This window comes from Scatophagus argus, chromosome 8 (assembly GCF_020382885.2).
Source record: "Scatophagus argus isolate fScaArg1 chromosome 8, fScaArg1.pri, whole genome shotgun sequence".
NCBI classification, from domain to species: Eukaryota; Metazoa; Chordata; class Actinopteri; family Scatophagidae; genus Scatophagus; species Scatophagus argus.
Window position 1 is genome coordinate 16,439,219 of NC_058500.1, and position 24,785 is coordinate 16,464,003.

The 24,785-nt window shown below is 38.8% G+C and overlaps 2 protein-coding genes across 8 annotated transcripts in view; both read left to right on the forward strand.

Moving 5' to 3' along the window:
* The window catches only part of tp73 (tumor protein p73), a 26,834-nt gene extending 9,443 nt beyond the window's left edge, over positions 1–17,391 (forward strand). For 4 of the 5 annotated variants that reach the window (XM_046397804.1, XM_046397806.1, XM_046397805.1 and 1 more), the window contains 11 exons: positions 2,520–2,768; positions 10,390–10,576; positions 10,785–10,900; positions 11,557–11,666; positions 12,139–12,281; positions 12,516–12,604; positions 12,755–12,882; positions 13,191–13,345; positions 13,537–13,669; positions 14,916–15,009; positions 15,291–17,391. In XM_046397804.1, the coding sequence (XP_046253760.1) occupies positions 2,520–2,768; positions 10,390–10,576; positions 10,785–10,900; positions 11,557–11,666; positions 12,139–12,281; positions 12,516–12,604; positions 12,755–12,882; positions 13,191–13,345; positions 13,537–13,669; positions 14,916–15,009; positions 15,291–15,689 (1,803 nt within the window). In that variant the 3' untranslated portion in view covers positions 15,690–17,391. Of the gene's footprint in view, positions 1–1,280; positions 1,515–2,519; positions 2,769–10,389; positions 10,577–10,784; positions 10,901–11,556; positions 11,667–12,138; positions 12,282–12,515; positions 12,605–12,754; positions 12,883–13,190; positions 13,346–13,536; positions 13,670–14,915; positions 15,010–15,290 lie in introns of those variants that run through there. The other variant, XM_046397807.1, reaches the window with a different exon arrangement.
* Positions 17,392–17,590: 199 nt separating this feature from the next.
* rer1 (retention in endoplasmic reticulum sorting receptor 1) lies at positions 17,591–24,057 on the forward strand. 3 transcript variants are annotated; one of them, XM_046397816.1, is made up of 8 exons: positions 17,591–17,746; positions 19,363–19,444; positions 19,844–19,948; positions 20,344–20,440; positions 20,847–20,925; positions 21,734–21,869; positions 22,003–22,057; positions 23,507–24,057. In XM_046397816.1, the coding sequence occupies exons 2-8, from the start codon at positions 19,364–19,366 to the stop codon at positions 23,515–23,517; spliced, it is 564 nt and encodes a 187-aa protein (XP_046253772.1). In that variant the 5' UTR covers positions 17,591–17,746; position 19,363; the 3' UTR covers positions 23,518–24,057. The 3 variants fall into 3 exon arrangements, with proteins under 3 accessions (XP_046253772.1, XP_046253770.1, XP_046253771.1); XM_046397814.1 differs by having other exon boundaries at positions 22,003–24,057; XM_046397815.1 differs by lacking the exon at positions 17,591–17,746 and adding an exon at positions 17,825–18,238 and having other exon boundaries at positions 22,003–24,057.
* Positions 24,058–24,785: the final 728 nt, after the last annotated feature.

Sequence of the window (24,785 nt, forward strand, 5' to 3'; positions counted from 1 at the left end):
GCCCACCCAGAATGTAAACAAGTGAACATCTCCACTATACAGCATTGGGTGTTTTGAACCCAGCTGTGCCCCATAAGGTGTTGTCCTGCATGCACCTGAGTTAGAGTCAACATATAGATCCATACATCCACGCATGTGTGTTTCCTCATTTAACCTATAGAGTTTGTATTAGGTCTAGGACATTGACCCGCTGCTTTGATGTCATCTGATGAACCATGGCATTGAAACACAAGTTGGCATACAATACATCTTGTGTAACTTTGTCTCGGTTTTGTGTCTGTGCTCTTTGTCAGTGTCTGAGGTAAAAAACACAAAGCAGAGCGGAGGAGCAGTACTGCAAGGAGAAGTGTTGTGCTTCAGACAGGAGATTTATAACTTTAAGTCAAGTGTAAGTGAATATGACAAGAAAAAATAATGAGGAAATGATCCAGCATCCAGAGTCTAAATGGACATGAGGTGTGCAGTGAGGGGACAGTACTGTTTTCACCTGACATACTCTTATTATCTGTTGTACTGTCTGTGCTTTTTGAACAACCAAGTGACTAACAGGTCACCAGGACCAAGGTCATTTTCTGTTAAATGTCATGATTTTGTAATCATTTTGCTTACAATCACAGGTGAGGAGGGCATGTCAGAATCTCATTAGTCCACACTGACAAGGTTTAAGCATAAGATGCATTTTTGGACTGGTGACATTTTTTGCATACAAACTAAATATTAATACCCCAAATAGGGCAGTAATTTGCTAAATAATATTCATACTATATTGTACTTTAGTATTATAGTTTGGATTCTGGCTAAAGGTGGAGTAAAAAAGGAAACAGGAAAGTCTTCAGTTTGGATTTAAAACATCCATAATATGTACAGTTAAAATAGATCATTTACAAACATAACTTCTATCCAGTATCAATGATTTGTTCCAAGGTGTTTTAAGTGTTTAAGAGTCCCTGTCTTTAAATATATTCAGACCTGAAAGCTGATTTAATGCTGTATTGATGTACAATACTAAGTGAGGGAGTCTGACCCTTGAACTCTTGTTCTTTCATGTGTTTTCTCTCTCTCTCTCTTTGTCTGTCTCTCTCTGTCTCTTTGACTCTCCGTTAGACCAGACAGTGTTTACTCAGTGCAGGCCTTCACAAGGTGTTTTGGAGCGTGTGTGTACATGCGTCCCAGCATTGCCGTCTATGTCCGGGCATGCCATAATTAGAACGTCGTACCATTTTTTGGGTTCCCATCCCTCTCTTTCTCTCTCTCATTCTCTCTCCTCCTCTCAGTCTACAGTTTCTCTCTCTCCACACCAGTCCTCACCTTTTTCCCTGTCTGTCCCTGACTGCACATGTGTCTGTGTGTGTGTGAGTGTGTGCGCAGTGTGTCCACTGATGCACACCTTGCTTGAACTTTCTGGTTAGGCTGTGGTCTCTCGCTCTCTTTGCTTTGCTGTGTTTGTTCTTTTCTGACTGAAGACCTGACAAATGAGACTAAAGCTCTAGAGGATGTACTACGTGAAAAAGAAGGTAAAAAATATTTTTTTCTGCTCTGCTTTTTCTGCAATAATTGAGGGGTCTGTGTGTGTGTGTGTGTGTGGGTGTGTGGTGTGCAAAGCTGTGACTCTTTAAATGTGAGCATGGCATCAGTGTCAGCTATTTGACACATATATGTACAGTACAAACAGCAGGGATAAATCTGAGAATATCATTTTTTGAATTCATGATTTAAATTATTTGTGTGTTCATTTAGCGGTTGGTTTGTCTTGTTGAATCTGAATCAAGTGATGTTAAATTGATGGGATAATTGACTCATATTTCTTCCAAGAACTCTAGTTGGCTGTTTGACTTGTCTTTGTGTTTGTTCAAGTAGTGTGAGAAGAAATCAACAAATGAACATGCATGAGTTTTCCTTCTTCAGTAACTTCTGAGCTAACTATATACGGGCCTCACAGAGTGTGTCAACTGTGACAGTGCAACAAATCTTCCCTCTGTTCAAACACAGCAGAAAGGACAAGAGGGGAATGGCAGGCAATTAGGCAGATTACGCCTGTGTTTTACAACTTGCTTCATGTAGCCCCAAGGAGGCTACTGTTGGGACCTCACTGCAACCATAACTCACCCCCCCAACACACACACACACACACACACACACACACAAACCCACACACACACACACAAGTCTTCCTTAGCTTTGCATGACTTTAACACCAAATCTCATTTTTCATTTATAAATCACACAAAATGTGCTCATTGTTGGTTATGGATAGTTACACATGCATGAAAGAGAGAGAGACTGCATATGTGTGGGACATATGCAGTCTCTCTCTCTTTCTCTCTCTCTCTCGCTCCCACACACACACACACACGCACACACACACACTTCGTGCAACTCTCTCATCCCAGTGTAATCTGACCTCCCTCAAAGCCTCCAAGCCCGTGTCTCTCCAGCACCTCTACCTGTGCCCTCCCTTCGTTTCTTTCCTCCCTCCCTCTTCGCCTCCCTTATTCTCTTATCTTTTCTTTTCTCTCCAGTCCCAATACAACTTGCTGAGCAGCAGCATGGAGAGCCTGGGGAGCCGTGCAACGTCCGCCAGCCCCTACAGCTCCGAGAACGCCTCCTCGTCGGCCGTGCCCACCCCCTCACCCTACTCCCAGCCCAACTCCACCTTCGAGGGCCTGTCGCCTGCCCCGGCCATCCCCTCCAACACCGACTACCCGGGACCGCACACCTTCCAGGTGTCCTTCCAACAGTCTAGCACCGCCAAGTCAGCCACATGGACCGTGAGTACACACACTTTCTTGGCATGGTCTCTGTCACTCTCTCTCTCCCTCTCTCTCTCTATCTGTCTGTCTTTCTGCTTCTTTTTTCTTTCTTTCTTTTGGACCCTTTCTTTTACCCAGTGACTATCTTACGCTCACACATAAACAAGAACACAAAGACATAATTTTACACACTGTATGTACACACGTTCACTCAAGCCAGCACATGTGCGGGCGTGTCGCATGCAAGAGAAAGCAGTGCATCATTCAGTGATTCATCTTGTCCTCTGCTCACCTCCTGTAGTCAAATATAACGTGATGAGCGCAACAGGGAAAGTTTGGCATGTGGTCGAGACAGTTTTTCATCTGTGCGTGTTTGTCTTTTTAGACAGTTTTAGCACTCACTCTGTTAAAAGAGAACAATGTTTGAGTCTTTGTTGCTGTTTTTGACAAGTTTTTGTCAATAACAACATTTTGGTTTCTGAGGCTGTTGTTAGAGAGCATTTTGTCTTGTAAAGTACGTGGTTCAATATAATGTAAGAAGCTATTAATAGATTCCCCTACAGTGAGAGTAATATAAATCTAGGAATTGTTGCATCATGTGTTGCTGCACAGTGCAGAGATCAGTGCAGTTACAATACATTGTAATGATATTATATCAGTCACTATCTAGTATTTGATTTGAACTTTTAGGACATGAGTCTCACGTGTCCTCCACATGTTGGACTGTATATAACACATATTAATATAACAAGCATAAAGGTCAGAAAATTGTTGCTCTTACTACATGATAGCAGCAGTAGTATTAGCAGCAGTACAGTAGTTTCATTTCATAGATAATAAACAAAATAAATTAAAAAAAAAGAACATGGGAGCTTAAGTCAACACTTCAACAAACCACACCTCTACTTTGTATTGTGATGGTGGTGACAGACAAGCGAAATGGAAGCTGTATAATTTGTCATGACCCAATGAGAGGTCTCCTGCTAGAGAGGTGTCACCTCTGAGTGTCACACAGTTGACCTCCCTGGAACAAGAGATCCAAGAGACAAACTGCGTGTGTGTGGGTAAGCGTTCAGGCCTGTGAATGTCCCTGTGTGATCGACTGAGGGGCTCCTCCGCGGCTGTGTTTGCTGAAAGTAACCATGCGTGGTGTGCTTCTTTACTCAGCCCTCAGTGATGTAAGAAGATCCCCTCTGGACATTAGAGCGGTGGTCTTTGACCTGCTGCTTTTCTTCCTCTGTCTCTTTCTTCCTCCGCTTTTAACACACACTTATAGCTGTCACTTCTGGCGCCTAAAGTTTCGTCCTGTCCTCTCATATGTCCATCATCTCCTCTCTCTCACTTCCATTCTCTGACTCAGGGCTTTCACACGGCAAAACCGCAGTGCCAGAAACAAAGGAAAACATGGACCAAAATTATGAGTTTGTTTTACCTGAGAAAAATTACTGCAATGAAATGAAATATGACAGAAGCGTGTTTCAACCTGTTAGGTTAAGCATGATACATGCTAATCTGCTCTTCAGATTAACTCAGTTTACTGTCCCTGACATCCCATTAGTTTTAAGTTTCAAATTTTTCTAATAACGTAAGGAAATAAATCAAATCAAATCATATTTTTTTTCCTTTGAATTGAAAGGCTCTTGCCAACAGATATCTTCTCTCATTACACCACCCTGCTGCAGTCCCTCCTACCCCATTTGCAACAAAATAAACTCCTCTTATCGGCTTTGGTTTGCAGGGATAATAGTTTGAAAATGATCCCAATTTTATGAACAAAGAAGACAGCTTTGAATTCACCTGCCAGCAGTTTTTTTTACCAGCGGGAGGAGAGACAAAGGCGTTTTTGACTGGCACACGACTTAAGATATAGATGATGGTGCAGCAGAAAAAGGATTGTGAGGAAACCTGTGATTATTCAGATGCCTCTGCTGCCATTAAACTGGAGAGATTAGAAAAAGAGAAAGACAGGGTGATTGCTCTTAGCTGTTATAGAGTTTACTGTAATGCTTTGTTTTTATCTTGCACTCCTGATTAGAAGATTGGCAAAGTATCAGAGGATGTACTAAAGTGTTATTATACAGCAGATACGGAACAACAACATTTTTGATGTGTGAAACGATGCATGTGTGATCCTGTAGGACATAACGTACGATATCATTGATGGACTTCCAGGAAGCCTAACAAATGTTAAAAAGGTTTTTTTCTTTAAAACATTTTCTTGAAATGCAAAAAAGAGAATCACTCCAAGGCAGGAGTTGGTTCATGTTTCACAGATAAAACAAACCCAGTGTACATAACGGTTTTCTATTCTAGATTTGAGCTCAGTGGCAAAATGTTTTTGAGGGCTCAGATCATGTCAGCAACTTATTTTAGAGGTGTCAGTGTTGAAAAGAAAAGAGATTATCGCTAGTTCTCTCAGAATGAATGTCTTTCTGTGAATGGCAGGGAATTTCCCAAAAATAACGCAGGGGGTGCATAAGGATATTTGTGTTTCTGCTTTGTAATATGCATGCACATCTGGGTGTATACATTTATTCAAAATTCAGCGCAAGGCCCAGGTTTGAACATGCTTGAAAAAAGGATGACTGTGGACCAGAATGAGCCTCCTTGTTTGAGTGAAGGAGTAAACTGGCTTTCTGGCTGATTTCTTGTGGCCTCAGGCAGTTGGGGAATGCCATGTGCCATAGGGGCATATTGACTATAATCAGTAGCTGCCCCCCATCACAACCCCTCCGCCTCCCACTGGGGTGACTCGCAGTGCTTTAGGAGATTACGAGAAATTCCTGTTGCATCAAGCATTTCTCGTCAAATCCCACCTTCTCAAGCTGTCAAATGAATGACTGACAAGAGGCTAGGTTTGTGTCTGTACACAACTAGAGAAAGATAGTGTGAGAGTGAAAGAGAAGAGAAGAGAAGAGAAGAGAAGAGAAGAGAAGAGAAGAGAAGAGAAGAGAAGAGAAACCAGCATGAAACTGATGGGAACAAAAAACACAATCATAATGTTTCCTCATACAGTAAGCCCATTCAAGCCCATGTTAAGCTAGTCTGGTAATCCTCCAGTCCCCCTCCTGTCTCGTCAAGATACCATACATTAGTGATAATAACTCTGAAACTCTGCCAGTCTCTTGCCTCTTGAGGATGATTCTTGGCTTGGATGCACTGGGGCTGGAAATGTGATCTAACACCCCAGTCTTGTCAGATAATAAGACTTCTTTCCATACAGTCAGACTTAAGTTTGTGCGTGTGTGTGTACAGTATGTGTCAGGAGAGGGAGGGGGGTGTGATGCGGTGGCTGCGGGCTCGAGCATGCACTGCAAGGCGGCTTGTCAGAAGCTGCTCTTCCCAGCTATTAGCCTCTCTCCGTTAGGACACAAGTCCCAACACGCCCTGCACAGTACATCCTTCCCTTCATTTCTCTATGCATCATCTGCAGCCACATCACCTCTGGCCGAGCAACGGATCTCGGAAATACACAAGAAGATACATAATGTTGCTCGCACATGGGTTTGTGTGATTCAGAACAATTTTCACTGCAAATGCAAATGATTTTTGAAGTAGCAGATGAAGTACAGACCTCCTGGATTGTTTTCTACATTGTACCCGATCCAGCATCAACATCAGTCAGGAAATGTTCTGTATGTCGGATGCCATCAACCAGGAAACTAATACACTATTTGCTCTATTCTGCTGTGTCTCCCTTAACACATTGTGTAACAGTGTGTGTCCGCCATCATGTCAAGAAGACTGTACTTCATTATCCATGTACTGTGTCAGTACTGTAAATGTATCCTTGAGAGTACAATGAATATAAGTCAAGTTGAACTATGTGATCTGTCAACAAGTTATATGTGTCAGAATTCTTATTTTCAGATCACAAGTGTCTCAAATGGTTCCCTCAACACTTCTCAGTGAACCTTTCAATTTGCTGCTCTCTGAAGATTTTCTTTTCCAGAAAAATAATAGGTTTGAATGACTCATCAATTATTTCAGGTTTAAATCTGTAACTACACACAACAGAGTTTAAATAATACCTGTGGTTAAAAAAAAGGTCATTGCACCTTTCTTTATTTCCTTAATAGTCAGAAAACAGCAATTACCATGACGTCAAAGAGAGTGAAGGAGATTCTCCAATTTTCTATACTGATTTGAATCCAGTATAATTACAGACTGTACAACATGCATACTGTGTGCCTCTGTGTGTACTCAAACGTATTCGATATTTGGACAGTTAAGCAAATTTGCCATGGGCAAGCTCTTGCTTGTGTATGTGGATGACGGTCTGGCAATTATCACCCTGTCTTCAGGAGCCTGTCTGGGCCTGTCTCCACTGGTCCACTATGTAGAGGCAGGGATGGATGGATTGATAGATGGCTGAATTGATGGACTGATCAATGGGACTGCAATGAAAATTGACAAGCAAATAGCTTGTTGGAAGATTATACACCACTCTTGTTAAATCCTGATCGCCACACCACATTTTGGGATAAACTGCTGGACATCTTTGTTCAGACGACCAGCATACCTTTGTCGCTCAAATTGGACTGTAGTTGTAGACTTTTTGTTGTAGAATAACTTAACCACAAAACCTGATAGCCTCTGGAAGTCCAGCATGCAAATTAAATAAAGTCGACATCACAGTCTGCCCTAGACTTATGACCTGGGAGTCTGCAGTCCACAATGCTTAGTAATAAAAAGCATAGTCTTTGCAACACGTGTTTGTGACAGGTAGTCACAAATTTGTTTACAGATTTCATTTAAAATAGGTGAAAAGTGAGGCTACTGGCAATGGTTTGTGGTGCAGTTTTTGTCTTTTTTAATATAAATTTTTTTTCTCAGTTTCTTAGTTCCTCCTTCTCACCTTGGATATTTTTTCCACATCATCGACAAATAATCACATTAGTTTCTAATTGTATTTGCTCTCTCGCCATCTTTTGTCCTTCCTCTCCATTCCTCACCCTTCTCTATGCCCTCAAACAAAGTCCAGTTTATCCATCGCTCATGGTTTGTACAAGAAGACAGACGTCAGATACTGTAATTCTTTTTTTAATGCTGCACTTCACTTCTGGACTCACAGATTCGCAAATGTGTCATCGGTGCATGTGCACACTAGTCTGCGTGGTGGACGAGTTGAGACTTCTCCCATGGCATCCCATGGGAAGACTGACAACATAAAATGTAATTTATGACTTTTTCATGTAGTCCGAGGTGTTCAAAAACAAATGCTGATCCCAACTGATCATCAACATTATCAACCCTTTTTGTGGATAAAGAACCAAACATTTTTGGGTTTTTTTTTGGTTTTTTTGCAGTGGTGCCTTTTAAAACTGGACCATCAAGACTTTAGACTGGATGAATTATTTACCACAAATCATAGTACTGTGTCTGCATATAAGACACAGTACTTATGAGTTGTGGTTGCGTGAGTGTGAGTCAGTTAACAGTGTTCCAGGTAAGGGTAAATGGTTAGTGTAGAGTGGTGTTTGTATGAACCAGGACACAGGTCTTGTCTTTACACTTTAGTCTTTGACCCTGAGTACCCAGTTACTCAGTTAACTGGCAGAAAAGGTTTCTGGTCTTTGTAAATGACTAATTGCCTCACAGGACTGAACATGTCCATGATACTTTACAAGCTCTTCATGTTGTCTCCACATCTGACATTTGCCAGTAAGTTGCCGAAAAGCATTGCATTGGTGATGCAGGGTAAAGATACTAAATCAGAAACTCAGTGTGCTGCCTGGATCTTCTACACAAACACATTAAACCACCATCATGAACAGATTCCAGTGACTGTCTGGCTGTTAATCTCAGAGAAATTATTTATTCATGGTATGGACGGGCTGTTGAGACTTGTCAGGGAAATCTAGGTGGGAATAGGTAATGTTGTGCACAGGTATTTCCATTAGCCTCAAGGGAGTGCTCATTCATGACTAAGGGTGTGTGTGTATGTGTGTGTGTGTGTGTGTGTGTGTGCACATGAGGGGCTTAGTAACGGTGTCACAACAAGGAATCCAAGTGGTTTTTGGTGTTGGACTGACTCCCAGCCATCACTGGGCCAGAGGCAGTCTGGTGGGACAGTCTAATCGGAGTGTGGATAGTCAGTGGAAAATTTTTAAAAGTTATTACATTTAATTTTTAATAATTTAACCAATGTTATTGCAATAGAATCTTAAATGAACTGAATTTAATAAACTGAACTTTTGATGGATTTTGATGTAAATACTTCCAAGATAACATGTTTATCTTGTAATAAAAATCAGTGATGACAGCAGATAATTAATACTTTGCTGAGATCTAGGTGTTAGTAGGCTTCAGGATTTAGCTCCAATGCTAAAAGCATACTCATCTATGATTTTTTTCCTTACATAAAAGCATTCACCAAATGGTATATTATCTGATGAATTCTTCCAGATAAAAACTCAGAGCTTGAAATCTCACCTGAATGCCAGTCAAATATGATCATATGCAGCAAAACAGACTTTAAGGTGCATGCACTGTATATCTGCCATAGGATGCACTGTTACATTTGTATTCAGGCCCATTATAGCAAGTCCACACAGGACAATTGTCTTCTTAGTTTTTTCTGGAACGTCCCTGTTTGATTTCACAGGGAAGATTTTTGAGATTTCGTGATTGTGTTGGGGCATGTTAAGGCTTTTTCCGTCCCTTGTTCCGATGTCTTTGGATGCATCTGTACTGGTGTTTACACGCATGTTGAAATGCTTTTAAACTGAGGAATCATTGCAGACAGCTCGACAAATTCTCAATGAACTCAATGAACAATGATTGAAAAAGCTGATTGACAGTAGTGAAAAATATTTTTGTTTTTTTGTGGTTTGTTTATCTGACACCATTTTTCCAAATCTGTCTTCTTAAACGTATTATTCTCCTCTGCCGGCTGTCATATCTCACAAGCCAGCACCACACTGTTCTACCCACAAACCCAGTCTGCTGGATAATAATCATTTGTTCATTCTAATAACACAGTAATTACTACACAAACGTAATTTTACTGCTGGCTGTTTTACAGCCCTCTTGTATTTTCCCTTTCACATTCCTTTCATACTCTCTCTTTGTTATGCAGTCATGATTTTATGTGATAATTACAATGTCCTGTGGTAACACCCCATTATTTTATCATCATATTATCACCCAGCTCTCCATTGGTCCACCTTGTCATCTACTGTTTAAGATACTCTTTTAGCTGCCGTGCTGATAGGTGACTTAATGAATCAAAGCAAATTGTTATTTCAGCAATTCCAAGTCCTGAAATATGATTTTTGTTGTGATGTCAGTGCACAGCCACAGATTCTTTTCCTCCTTACATTTATCCTTAGCGACAAATTGTTTATGTGAAACTGAGATGACACAGCACTCCATTTGTGTGTATTTAATGTCCTAAGTTTGATTTGCAGTAGATTATTCCAAAAACTGTATCTGAACTGTAAACTGGAAGTTAAATTGAAAGGGTAAAGAAAACCGTCCTACAGTCGACATTAGTTCACACTCTCATGTAAGGGACTGATTGTGATGTTGGGAGAATACCCGAGGCAGACGACACTTTCTAACATACATACATGCAGATCCAAATCTCTGACTCGAACCCCTCCGGCCCTGTGTCTATGTTTTTTTTCCCACCCAGTACTCTCCGTTGCTGAAGAAGCTCTACTGTCAGATTGCCAAGACGTGTCCAATCCAAATCAAAGTGTCCTCCTCTCCTCCACATGGCAGCATCATCAGAGCCATGCCCATCTACAAGAAGGCAGAGCACGTCACAGAAGTAGTCAAACGCTGCCCCAACCATGAACTAGGACGAGACTTCAATGATGGTATGAGGCCTGGTTCTTTGACTTGAACTGACTGCACTGGGTTATTTTATACTTTCAAACTTTAAAAAAATAAACCCATAACTGTGAATTATGGTGTCAGTGACTGTGAAAGCAGAGGGGAAGCACTACATAATACATAATCATAGCTATGATGTGAATTTTGCACTTCACTAGAGTCCTCATCTTTGTTCCATCATTCTCTCCACAGGCCAAGCAGCCCCAGCCAGTCACCTGATCCGAGTGGAGGGGAATAACCTCAGTCAGTACGTGGATGATCCCGTCACTGGTCGACAGAGTGTATTTGTGCCCTATGAGGCTCCACAGGTTGGTGCTTCAGTCTGCATCACAGCTTTATGTTAGGTCCCTTGGAGACAGGATTCGTGATTTTACACCTCAAGAATTATGGTCTAAAGTAAATATATATAGATATTTATACCTTCATGTTATGAATCATACCAGTGAGGTTGATATTATTAAAAATGGGGCTGATGTTATATAAAAACAGAAATTAAAAATTGTTAAATTGTGCAAATGTTTACAAATCTCATTATATAAAATATTTTTCCAAATATTTTGTACATTAAGGTCAAATGTTATTCAAGACGCACGATAGATGAGTCAATTTTATACCAAAGAAACAGTCCATTCCGGTAAGGTAGTTCATAGAAAGCGCATCTCTGAATACAGATACCAGGCATGTCCAAACAGGCACCAGAGTGAGAAATCATCATGAGTGTGACTGCACCTGAGGAGGTTAATGAAAAGCAGATTTAACATGTGCCACAACACTGCCCTCTGATGGTGGGTTGGTCACATTTATTCTGAGAGGTTTGCCTGTGTGCAGATTGAAAGAAATTGTTTGAGCCAAAAAAAGATAGTGGAATTCCTTTATAAGTGTCAGAAACCAAACAACTGAACCAATGACCTTTAAATCCCTCAGCATCCACTTATTAGTTTGATTCTTTGCTTTCTGTTTTCAGGTGGGGACTGAGTTTACAACCATCCTCTATAACTTCATGTGCAACAGCAGCTGTGTGGGCGGAATGAACAGGAGACCTATCCTCATCATCATCACCTTGGAAACCAGAGAGTAAGTCAGGAATTCACAATTCATACACAAAGACACTTAAGACAAGGTGCTTCTTTTGAATTCAACCAACAATTCTGTCCTACAATTCAATCCAGCTCTTGTCAAATGGACTAAAGCTATCTTTGTTCTTTCTGGCACTAGGTGCTTCCATTTTGTGAATTTACAAATGTAAAGTATACTACTACTACTATTAATACTACTACTAATAAAAAATATTATTATTATTTATATAACACCTTCCTAAACAAGCTTACAATGTCTTTGGACAGGAAGTATAAAATACAATACAGATAGCAGAATGTAAAGTATAGTGCAAACAATACCAATAATACAATACCAAAACCAATTTAACCAACACTGAATAGCAAAAACATACTTTGACTGCATTTGGATTGTTAGAGAACCTGCATTTACCAGGTTTTCTTAAACTTAACTTGATGAATATATTTTCTGTCCCCTGTCATCTCTGCAGTGGTCAAGTGTTGGGCAGAAGGTCGTTTGAAGGTCGGATATGTGCATGTCCTGGCCGAGACCGAAAAGCAGATGAGGACCACTTCAGGGAACAACAGGCCCTGAATGAAAGTGTGTCCAAAAATGGCAGTGCCAACAAGCGCAGTGAGTTGAACTCAAGTGAATAACACATTCACGTTAACTACATCTAGTTCAACTGATAAAGATCAATGATTTTTTCATATATTATGATATTTGTCCAGCTGTCTAGCTGTTGGCATGCATTCATTTATCAACACTGACCAAAGAGGTCCGACAGATCTAGGTCCTAAAAAATAATGAGATTGTGAAATGTGTTACAAATCTGATTAATTAGAATTGTTTTCCTGTCATCTGCAGACTTCAAACAGAGTCCGCCAAATATTCCCAGCCCAAATATTAACACGAGGAAGAGGCGTCATGGAGAAGAAGAGGTTTACTATATTCCTGTAAGAGCATTTCACACAGTTGGATAATTCAGACTTAAATATAAATATTTAAATGGTCTACCACTACCACTGTTTGGGGGGGGGGGTCACAAGTCAGTCCTCGACTGGGAAAATATGTTATGAAATTGCATGTGTTGTGTTTGTGCGTAGGTTCGTGGTCGGGAGAATTTTGAGCTGCTGATGAAGATTAAAGACAGCTTGGAGCTGGTGGATCTGGTACCACAACAACTGGTGGACTCCTACAGACAACAAACACAGCAGCAACTTCTGCAGAGACCGTGAGTTACCCCAATACTGACATGTGTACAAGCGCACAGATAGCTGTTGCTACACACACATCCACACTGTACATAAATGGGAGAGTGAAAAGAAATGATTAACTCAAACACACACACAAAAAGGCACATAAAAACACACAAATGCCCCTTTCATTCAGACTAACTTTCAGATGAAATCTGTGCTTAAAAAGGTAAAGTTATAACTTCACAATAGAACACAATAAGCCTTATGAAAAGCTAAATTTGCTGACTTTATCGAAGTGTTCAAACAACCTCTGACCTCAGCCACATTCTCCTCTTTTCTCTAGGAGCCATATAGCATCCCCCTCCTCTTACTCTCCACTGTCCAACATGAACAAGCTTCATGTCCATGGAGGCCTCAGCAAACCGCCCTCAGTCAACCAGCTGGTGGGGCAGCAGTCCCAGCAACACCCTACTGCCCCCACCTCTATAGCTCATATGGGTGAGTTTCTAGGTCAGACCAAATCAGATATAGTCATAATTTGCTTCCAACCAACCAGTTTGTCAAAAAAAAAAAAAAAAAGAGATTAAAAAATATCAACACTAACAAAACTTGCTGGTGCCATTGCTCTGCAGTTCTTTGTGCTATTTTGCTGCTCGTTATTTTACTGATCGTCCTTGTCTTTCTCACAGGTTCAAACATGCTCAACAGCCACCACATGCAGGCCAATGGTGATATGAATGGTGGCCACAGCAGTCAGACTATAGTGTCTGCTCCCCACTGCAGCCCGCCCCCTCCGTATAATCCTGACCCCAGCCTTGTCAGGTACCTCACCCTCCAATGACACTCCTTCTTTATTCTCCTGTAAAGGGCCAGCAGACAATCAGATGCACTTTTTGGGTTAAATACGAGTGGGTGTCATGTTGAGGCCAAAATGTAGAAACTTTTTCACAAACAGCTTTTTGGGAAAGTTCCTTTTGTAGCAAAATGCATCTAGATGTAACTGTATTATACAGTTTGATTTGATTAAAGCTGCTTTGTAAATGCTTGCAATCAATTCCTAACAACCATGGCTGGTGCCATAATGAAGGTCCACTGGAGAACTGGCTGCATGGAAATGCTGTCTATATAGAATACAACTGGAGAAAGACATTACCTGGAAAGGCTGTGGTATGGGAGTTAATTCAGTGATGTTTTAACCCTCCTGTTATAACAGGGTCAGTTTGACCTGTAACATAACAGGGGGGTTAAGTAAACCCCCCCCCCCTCAAAAGAGCACATTAATCATGTTATTTACTCTGGTCATACAGCCAAGCTGCTCCAGAATTGTAGTGTTCCACTATGGCTGCCAGAGGGTTTCTTATGTCACCCAAAAGCCCAAATGTGTGTCACACACTTGCATCTAAAATCATTCACATTGTCACTGTGTATACAGCCAGCCTTTGCAATGCACTACATAGAATTTCTTCGAAAGAAATTTCCATTGTTTAAGTTCTGTTCAATTTTAATTTGAAATTGTTTTTCATATTTTTTGATAATGTGTCAAGCAGTCATTTTAATACTTTTGAAATTTTTTGACATATTTTTACACTGTTAAATTTATTGTGCAGTTAAACTCCACAGTTAGCCTATTTTTTGATCACACTGTATGTTGACAAAACTTTAACATTTCATGTATTTATAATAAAGGTTCTTCATCAAAGCAAGCATGGCCTTATGAATCATTAATAAAAATGCATGTTTATGATTTTACTACCTCTGCACCCATCAAGAAATATAGTTTACGTACACTTAGACGTGATCTGTGTCCTAATTCTTTCACTGAGTTTTGACTCATAATAGCTTTAGCAGATAGTGAGATAATGATGTAACATAATAGAAAGAGGTGCTTTTCCATTCAGTTCTGTCTAAAAATAAGTGATTAAAAAATCTGTTTATCAAGTTAAAATATACTTTATTCTACTCTTTCATCAGTGTTAACGAAGTTGTTTTTTATATTATAGTCCTACTTTAAGCTTTGTAGCTGTGGTCTAATGGCAGTCTAAGCAGCCCTGCTTTTTTCCCCATGCAGTTTTCTAACCAGTCTGGGCTGTCAGAACTTCATTGAGTACTTCACCTCCCAAGGCCTCCAGTCTATCTACCATCTCCAGACTCTCTCCATGGAGGTAACCACCCTGTTCCTGCACTCACAATCTTACAATGAAAATGATAATTAGAATAACAAATTGTTTAGTATGTGTTTAGAACTGCATAAAAAACAGGGGAAAAATAGGAAATTGAACAATAAAAACAAAACAAGAACAACAAATAGTGAATATTAAACAGAAAACTATCAAAACAAGACGTAAAGTTATTCCGTCTAGTCTTTCTGGTGCTTCTTCCATATTTTTGCATCTATAAGCGAACGCATTTATACTCCTCTAATATCTAACTGTGCCTTCACCAGGATTTAGGTGCAATGAAGATACCCGAGCAGTCCCGTCTTGCCATCTGGCGAGGACTGCAGGACATGAAACAAAGTGCTTCCCTTCAACTGCCTGCCTCTACTCATCACCATGACTATCATGGCCAGCAGCTTCTTCGCTCCAGCAGCAACATGGCTGCCTCTGCCATGGCAGCCATTGGAGCAGGCGGGGAACTGCAACGCCAGCGTGTCATGGAGGCTGTGCACTTTCGTGTCCGCCACACCATCACCATCCCCAACAGGTCAGGTGTTGTTGGGACATCAGGGATGGCGGCTGCTACTGATGAGTGGGCTGATTTTGGTTTTGATATGCCCGACTGCAAGCTGTCACGGAGCAAGCACTCCATCAAAGAGGAGTTCATGGAAAGTGATGTTCACTGAGCCCGAAAGGAATCTTTGGACTGTTTTGCCAATATTATTGTCAGCATCAGCCTATTTACTCAGTAAAAGCATGTGGATAGGGTCTTTAAATGTGCTTTTAAGTGTTGCTGTTATATTTCAGTCGTGAATGAAATTTCACTGATTTTGCAGAGAATCAAACTTAGTTTTGAGTGTGGCACATTCTCAGTATATTGATGCACTTTCGTGTGCTGTCTTTATTTTGTGCTTCAACACTTGCTCCATGCAGAATATTGAAAATGAAAGGAGTTCTCAATCCTAAACACCACTATGACATTAGCATTGTCAAGGCAGTGCTAAACACAAATGGCATGGACTATACCTTTGGGGACTCCGATAAGTGCGTGTTAAACAGGGAAATACATTTAACAGGATTTTGTTTGGTTGCACTGTGCAATAATACATGACACATTTTCAGCCTCTAATTACATTTATAGTGGAAATAAAATGTAGCAACTGCACAATCGCACAAATGTCACAATAGATGTAGATCACCATTTCATAACTCACTAATTGCAATTTTGTGTTTGATTACAAAATAGGTACTCAGCTGACTTATTTATTGTTCTCCCCGTTCTCCTTTACTTGTAAAAATGTATATACTATATCTTGTAAATGTTTTGGAATAGATGTGGTTGAAAAGGGGTATTCATATTCAAAACGGTGTATCTCCCAATTGACCCAAATGTATAGAATTGAATGGTAACACAAACTCACAGCTAAGGGAACATATAGTTCTGTATATTTTTAATGACTTCGATAATGTGATGACCTCTAGTTCAGTATGCCTTCATCATTTCATTGTTAAAAAAATTGTTCAGTGGGTTTTGGTATTAATAGTGTGTAATCATAAAAACTCCTAATGGAAATCACAGTCATGCACATGCAATATCATATGTAAGACATTGCATCCATTACTTTTTTATTAAGTCACAGAAATACTGTGTTACTTCTTGTATAGATGCACATTGCAAAACAGTAGAGAGACAAAATATCAAAATCAGTATTATAAGTTAATAGCAGGGATCTAATCAGAATAGTGAATAATAAATTGAGAATCACATCCCTGTTTACCAAGACACAAGACAATACAGTAGCATTTTCTTCCTCTTTGCATTTTGAAAAACCTTGCAGGGCAAGGTTCTCATATATTGATTATAGTTAGTGATGTACTTAGTATGTAGCCTATCTTCATGGCACTTGTCTGTGTATATTTAATGACATTCCAGTTTAATTTCTAGATTATCATCCAGCATGATTAACCATGGTGCAGTTCTAGTAATGTGTCAAAACTGTTTGTAGTAACTACATGACTTTGTACCATGATAATAATTTGTGCTTAACTTGCAGCGATCTTTTTTTTATAAAGGCCTTCTTACTTACAAAGACATACATACTTTCACCTAGAAAATAACAACTGGTCAAAGAAAAAGCACTTTAATGCTTTAAAAGTAAAATAATTTAGGGTTATTTGTGCTTAGGATCAGTATTATGCATTACCACGATGTAAATAGAAATCGTGCTTGTTTTGATGTTACTGGTGAGCTTTTTGTTATCGGTTTTGTCAAGATTATTAAGATGTGTTCTTGTATAACTATTGCTGTTCATCAGAATCCATTAGTTTCTAAGGTTGTAAAGTTGTGTTTTTTCATGGATCATGGAGATTAAAACATTTGCCTTTCTTTGTTGTCTCTTTGTCAAATTCAGTAAAGGTTATACCAGTCTGAGTTTTAATTAAATCAACAGTTAAGTCTAGGGAAAGGCCTGCATCTAGATATTTTTACTTAATAAGACATGCACTAAAACATATTTGTTTTACTCGAACAGGGAAGTACATTCGCTCGTGTGGTTTGGTGGGCTCTTTTCTCTAGCCTTCAGTCATATCAGCTACACAGTTTCGTTTTCGGGGATCGACTGCTCTGCCTGTCGTATGTTCGAATCCTCGCGGAAGTACTGACGTGTTCATACCAGATTTCATGAGAAGTGGCTAGTTTAGCTAGCTAGGTAGTGCCGGGTTAGTGACACAGCGGCTGTATCAGGTAAGAAAGGACTGCCATTAATTATTTTCAGTGTAATCGTAAGCATAATGCAGAGGTGCTGTCAGATATTGAAAGTAGGAAGCACATTTCAAAATAACTGTATTATTCAGTTAGTAAGTATATGGTTATTAGAGAATAGTTTCATTTGTAACTGGGCTAGCTGACTAGCCATGTAGCCGTTGGCATCGTAGTAGTACTGTATCTCCGGAAGTGAGTTGTCACATTAGCCAATTCTTGCTGGTATTTGTAGTTCAACGTTTTCCTGTTAAACTATGATTGTAATAGAAAGAGCTTGAGTCATGAACTACATTTTCTTATGACAGGATTTAAGGCGCGCTTCGCTTGAGTTGTGGGAAATGTAGTTACATAAATTCATGCTAGGGCCGCTGCAGGTTAACTGAAGCTTCAATAAAACTACATAACCCATAGAAGCGGTAATTTGGGCCAAAGGTTGACTTGTTAGCTACTCTGAGGGCTAATTTGTAAGCTAACGTGAGTAATTCCCAAATAAGATCACTGACGAAACATTAATGATCGTCACTACAACATTTGTTTTTACCGTAGCCATATTGTGGTTTTCACAGAGAACCTGTTTTGGTAAATATGATATACTAGCAGCCTCACCAACGGCTAACTTAAGCCTGTTGGCTAGTTATGTAGCTAGTGTTAGCCATAACCTCAAACAGTTGTAGACCGTCTTTTTTAGCTAACGATGAGTATCAGAACGACTAACTAAAATGCCATTTTATTGTTACAGTAACACCGTGAAAGCTGGTAATTAAATATCTGAAAAATTATCCCAAACTATCATGGTATAGGTGAACAACCACCTTACGTTACCTAAATCATCCATGAACTACTCGCTACGAAGCCAGTGTATCTCTGGAAAGACGTTATCAAGTATGTTAATTTTCTCCTGAAAGACGACCAGATTTGGCCATTTACCCCATATAAACAATATAATGTTACATGAACATCATTCTGATGTCCCCGTCCGCTGGCCATGTGTACTGATTTACTTCATCGCGTCTGAAAGAGCACATCATATAGAGACTGCTCTTTACAGCTGCAAATAACTGGTTCTTTTTTTTAAAGCAGATCGCTATTTTAATAGACACATTCCATTCTTAACCAGTCTTACTGCAGGCTAATTGACATTACTTTCAGTAAAAAGCAAACAAAAGAAAGTATATTTGAAATTTAGAAAACACCCAGTATGCTAGTGCATACAGAAAGTTATAGATGAGGCCAGAAATGATACATGTTTCAGACTTTACAGTTTCAGGATAACATACCATTATATTTTAGGGCAGTTTAGTGTAATTTATAGCTCAAATTCAGGGAAAAACAAATATTTAAAAGGACTGGCTTTACACTCTTAGACATGATAAGAAGTCAAACAGTAATATAAAAGGATAATGACTAACAAATGAAGTGATTGTTGATATGTGTGAAGTGTTTCTTCACCAAAACTGTGTTTGCTGGAAACAGCTCTATGCAGTTTCTACAAACATGAAGTAAGCCTCAGCTTTTTAGTATGTTTCAATTAGATTAGTCATGTAGCATATATTAATATAGCACTAAACAAAATGTCTTTTCCTCATCTTTATTGGCAGAATGTCAGAAGGGGACAGTGTTGGAGAGTCAATCCATGGGAAACCATCTGTAGTCGCTGTCTTTTTCACACGGATTGGACAGGTAATATCTCTGTCACATCACTCATCATAAGGGAGGTGTCTATTACCTAAACACTGAATTGTGTATCGCATGACCATTAAGCAACCAAACCACTTATATGCATAACAAGGCAAAGCTTTAAATAAGGGGTTTTGCTGCTAAAGTTTTAAAGAGTATCAATTAAACTGGTGTTGGTGAAAGTCATTTCTATGGAATGTATTAGTTATGCCAGTGGCATTTTACTTTCAGAAATGCTTCTGCACTGCAATGTTACAAGGCCAGTGCTGCTCTGCCTGTTATCACAGTGCCCATCTTCAAATATTCATTTTCTATCAGTTGTAATCATGGCACTGATAGTGTAAAGTATCACTGTCTCTCAACAAAGTGTTTTTCAGAGGTTTCCTTTATTTTGTGTGACAGATCTATCAGTCATGGCTAGACAAGTCAACGCCATTCTATGCAGTGCGATGGGCAGCAACTCTACTACTCACTGCTGTCTACATGATCAGAGTGTACATACTACAGGTAAATTATATTGTTTTTCCAATTTACAATATTCTTCTTTGTTCACGGAAATCAGAGAATGTCAGTAGTCGCAATAAAAGCATTTCCATGTCCAAGTTTTTGAGACCGTCTGAGTGAGCCTTTCCAGGTAATGTCTTTCTCCAGTTGTATTTTATATAGACAGTATTTCTATACAGCCAGTTCTTCATTATGGCACCAGCCATGGTTGTTAGGAATGTATTGTATGTATGTATGTATGTAATTGCAAGCCTTTACAAAGCAGCTTTAATGAAATCAAACTGACTGTATAATACAGTTACATCTAGATGCATTTTGCTACAAAAGGGAACTTTTACAAACAAAGGTGCACTTATAGCCTTTTAATGTGGTGATGTTTCTGCTATGCTTCTTTTCAGGGTTGGTATATAGTAACATATGCTTTGGGAATCTACCATCTCAACCTGTTCATTGCTTTTCTATCGCCAAAAGTGGATCCTTCACTGCTTGAAGAAGGTGAGTTGACACAATTAAATCAGATTCGTTATTTGTGTAAGTGTTTCGTAAGTGTTGTGTACTTGTCAGTAGGTTACATTTCATTTATGGTTTTGACAATTTGCAGTTGAGTTCAATATCAATAATAATTAAATGTCCATGTTTAGAAAGTGATCATTTGAAATGAAAGTACAAATATATCACAGCAATGATTGTTTTGTTCCAAAACCTATTAGTAAACAGTTTGTTCACCTTACGTGGCATTAGAACATAAATTGTTATATTGTGAAAACGTTTTAGAATTAAGATCAGATCTTTTTTGTGTGTGTGTGTTTTGGCCCAGAAATTGTTGGTGATTTGATTGATAATGCTGATTCCTCAATTGAGTTACTTCTACATTACCCTACAACTAATCTCTCTCCTGCAGATGAGGGCCCATCCCTTCCTACCAAGCAGAACGAGGAGTTCCGCCCTTTCATCAGGAGGTTGCCTGAATTCAAATTCTGGTGAGTCCACCTTTTGCCCCGGATATCTAAGACTTTCATCCACATTCATTTGAAAGTCTAGGTCATACAGAGCTCATTTCTAAAAGGAAGGTAGCATTTTATCTTAAACCAAAGATACTGGATCGAATTAATCTGTTCGTATTTAATTGTGACCGTATGTGATCTTACATCCTCATGTCATCTTAATCTCCACTATTTAGCTAGTTAAATTTGTTTTCCATTTGTACTTTCTTGCATTTTCCTATATGGGTTTATGTATTAACTTCCTCAAATTACTCACTGCCACATTGATTGAAAAATTAAATATCCTTTAGTCTTGTCTTGATGTTGACCAATTAAACAACACAGATAGAACATTTTACAAACAGTACAATCAGTATCAGTGGAACTTGGTTTTAGTAGTTGTTAAAGGCTGCACGGCCTCCACCAATCAACTTCTCAACTGGCTTTGCTGACTTTGAGGGAAAACAGCAGCTCAAAAAAATATGATTTACATATTGAACACTTTGACTTAAATGTTCAGTTCAACAGTTTTTCAATTTCTGATTAAGTCAAAGATTTTTCCATCAGTATCAAATTTTTTCATTGGGGTTGGCGGGTGATATCGGTTGATAAATTGGTTATCCCCTTTTTCTTGCTAAAACCTGTTGTTATTATGTGGGCCTTTGAAAATCTGCTATCGGTCTAGACATGAGACATCCTGGAAATTACTTTTTTTAGAGTTGAGGATGTTGTTAATTTATGCGTAAACAACATCACAAAGATGGTTACACTGTTTTAACTGAGGTTACATCACTTTCCTTGGCAGGCATTCGGCGACAAAAGGCATCGTCATCGCCATGATTTGCACATTTTTTGATGCCTTCAATGTGCCAGTGTTCTGGCCTATACTTGTCATGTACTTCATCATGCTCTTCTGCATCACCATGAAGAGGCAGATCAAGGTAAAAAAGTCTACAATAACACCAGACCATATAATGCAATACAGGAATTAAAGTAGAGATGACTCAATATTTGAGCATACCATAGAAATAGCTGTTGTTAATTTGTCCTCTTTTTCTTCCCCATTGTCTCTAGCACATGATCAAGTACAGATACCTGCCCTTCACACATGGGAAGAGGACATACAAAGGCAAGGAAGACACAGGGAAAGCTTTTGCTAGTTAAAAACCACATAACCTCCCCCTCCTTCTCATTTGAAATTTATCTGTCACAGCTAGTGAGGAGTGACCAGGGTTAGAGTTTTATTTTCTTTTTTTGTAAGCCGGACAGTTACATGAAAACATAACTTGAAAAATACAACTTTTGATCCGTGGTTCACAGTGAAGGTTGAGGAGCAGCACGGATCAAATTGATCGGGGAATATTGCCTTTGTCTGTTAGGGTAGTTTTCTTTTCTTTTTTTTTTCTTTTTTTTTGTGAGGACCACTATCCTCATTTTAGGATTGGTCTGGATTTGTTCTGTAGTAGGTGAGACTCAGTGCTGCCTTTTGCCTTTTTAACCCCATGGGGTAAGTATAAAGTCATCAAGAATGAACCACACTGGGGGAAAAAAAAAAAATGCAGTATAATTTTTTTTTCTTCTGATCCCAGTACACAAGTGAGATAAATCTGCCAACCTTTGATTTAATATATTGGTACTGATTTATTTGTAAAAAAAAAAAAAAATAATAATAAACATTGAAAGTCAGTAGTGTTAGCAGCAAAATAACATGATTAGATGTGTAAGAAGAAATGAAGGAAATGCAACAGTCTTCAAGTTGAATCATTTCATCTTTTGTGATAAAAGTGTGTGGCTGCACTGACTTACAAATGTCTCAGTCAGTTGTCCTAAATGCAGACACATAAATTAATCACATTTCACTTCAATATACATTCATGATAGTCAAAAAAAATGTCTATCATAATTCATCTCTTGAATGATTAAACTCAGCACAAATAATATTTAATCAATGTTTATCTTGAATTGGCAACTGCGTCCCTATGTATTACGTGATTCTGACTACAATAAGATCAGTATCATTGATTTTCAGTGACTTTGTTTGAATCTTCAGCCACCCACCACATCACAGTGCATAATTTAGAATGAGTGTTACTAACCCTAACCCTATTTAGTCTCCTATAGCCTGTAGTCTAACTTTAAATCTGTTCTTTCCACTGTTGCGCCTTTGTTATATTTTACAGACAGGATACTGTGTCATTGAACTCCCATATAAACCAGGCTTCTTCTTCATTCTTTTAGGGGGGATTTAGCTTGCAATGGCAAATAAATGACTTTGCTTTACCTCAGATTTTCACACCATTATGTGGATAATTATTCAAGATGTAATGTTTCTTCAAACTGCACAACCAGTATTCAAGGCCAAGTCATAATGTGGTCTAATCTGAGATAATAGTAAAGCAATCACACATTTACCACAATGACCTTCTGACTTTGAAATATCTAACCATCTGTGTTTCAAGGCCTGGGGTCCACTTGATTTGTGTAGACCATCTGTTGTACTCTAATTTGTGTTTACTTTGAAAAAAGTCATAGTAAATATAGTCATTCCAAGCAAACCTTTGTTCTCTTTCTTTTGCAGAGGAGACATAAGAAAACAGAGATTGAGAGCTTTTATTAAAACAAATGGATGAAGTGGGTGGTGATCACATTTTCTTTACTATTAACTTGTTGATTTTTTTTTTCCTCCATTTTTGTCATGCTGAGGATTATCTGTCATTACAAAACTTTGATCAGCACTGCAGTAAGGGATCAAAACATTTTCCTGTAAAAAGTTTGTGTTTCAAAAGACTGTCTGGAGGATTTGTGTATATATACATATATATATATATATATATATTTTAAAATGATTTTTGTTTTTTTTTTTTTGTTTTTTTAGATTATTTTTATTTTTTGTTTTTCTTCCAGCCACCATACTGTTTCCAAGTGTTTAAATCCACTTCTGTTGAAATTGGTGAAAGCAGAACTGGTTAACTGGGTTCTAGATTTGATGGATTAAATATTGTTTCCCATGGATTTGCATGTCATTGTTTTCTTGTGCTACAGATATCAACAAAAACATGATTTTAATAACTTAAGTGTAATTTTTTCACTCCAAATGCTATTAAAAAGGCCGTGTTCCTCCAAACAGTACATAGGTGTCTCTGCTTCATGATTTGTAAGTACTCACAGAGAGTTAGAAGACAAACAATTTGATTAGGGTCCAGGGTGTTATGACACCTTTCCTTATAGTTGGCTCCCTTTTGATAGAGTTCATCATTCACTCAACATTCTCTACTAGGGTGACCCTGGATAACTGATATAATACTGATACTGATTATGTTGTCATTGTACACTGATACAGCTGTGAAGACAACATTCAGTGTTTAATGGTTGTTTTTGGATGGATTATGTCTTGGTACCTTCATTTTGAATTTCTGAATAAATTGATCATGTTGATGCTGCCCAGACAGAGACGTTCATGTCATCTCTCCTTCCTTTATGTTTACACTTTGGAGATCTAGTTATCTGGTTTATGTATTTCCTTTTTACCAGAATCTTAGGGAATTTGGTACTTTAATATGAAAGCTGAAAACGACCACTACAAATGTGAAGTGAATGTTTACATGTCTAGCTCAGGACAACACCAGTGTAATGCAAGTGTAGTCATTTTTTTTGTTTGTTTCAGTTTCCTAGAAGTAATATTCTTCTGTTCTATGAAAATTTCACTTATTGTTGTACTCTGTGTTTGCTTTGGCACTGAAAAAAAGTGGGAAGTTGACCATCAGATTGTCCAACTCCACTTGTCAGTTAGGCAGAGGACAAGTGAAGTAGAATATAATTTGATCTTGATCTTTTATTTAGAATACAGAATAAAGGTC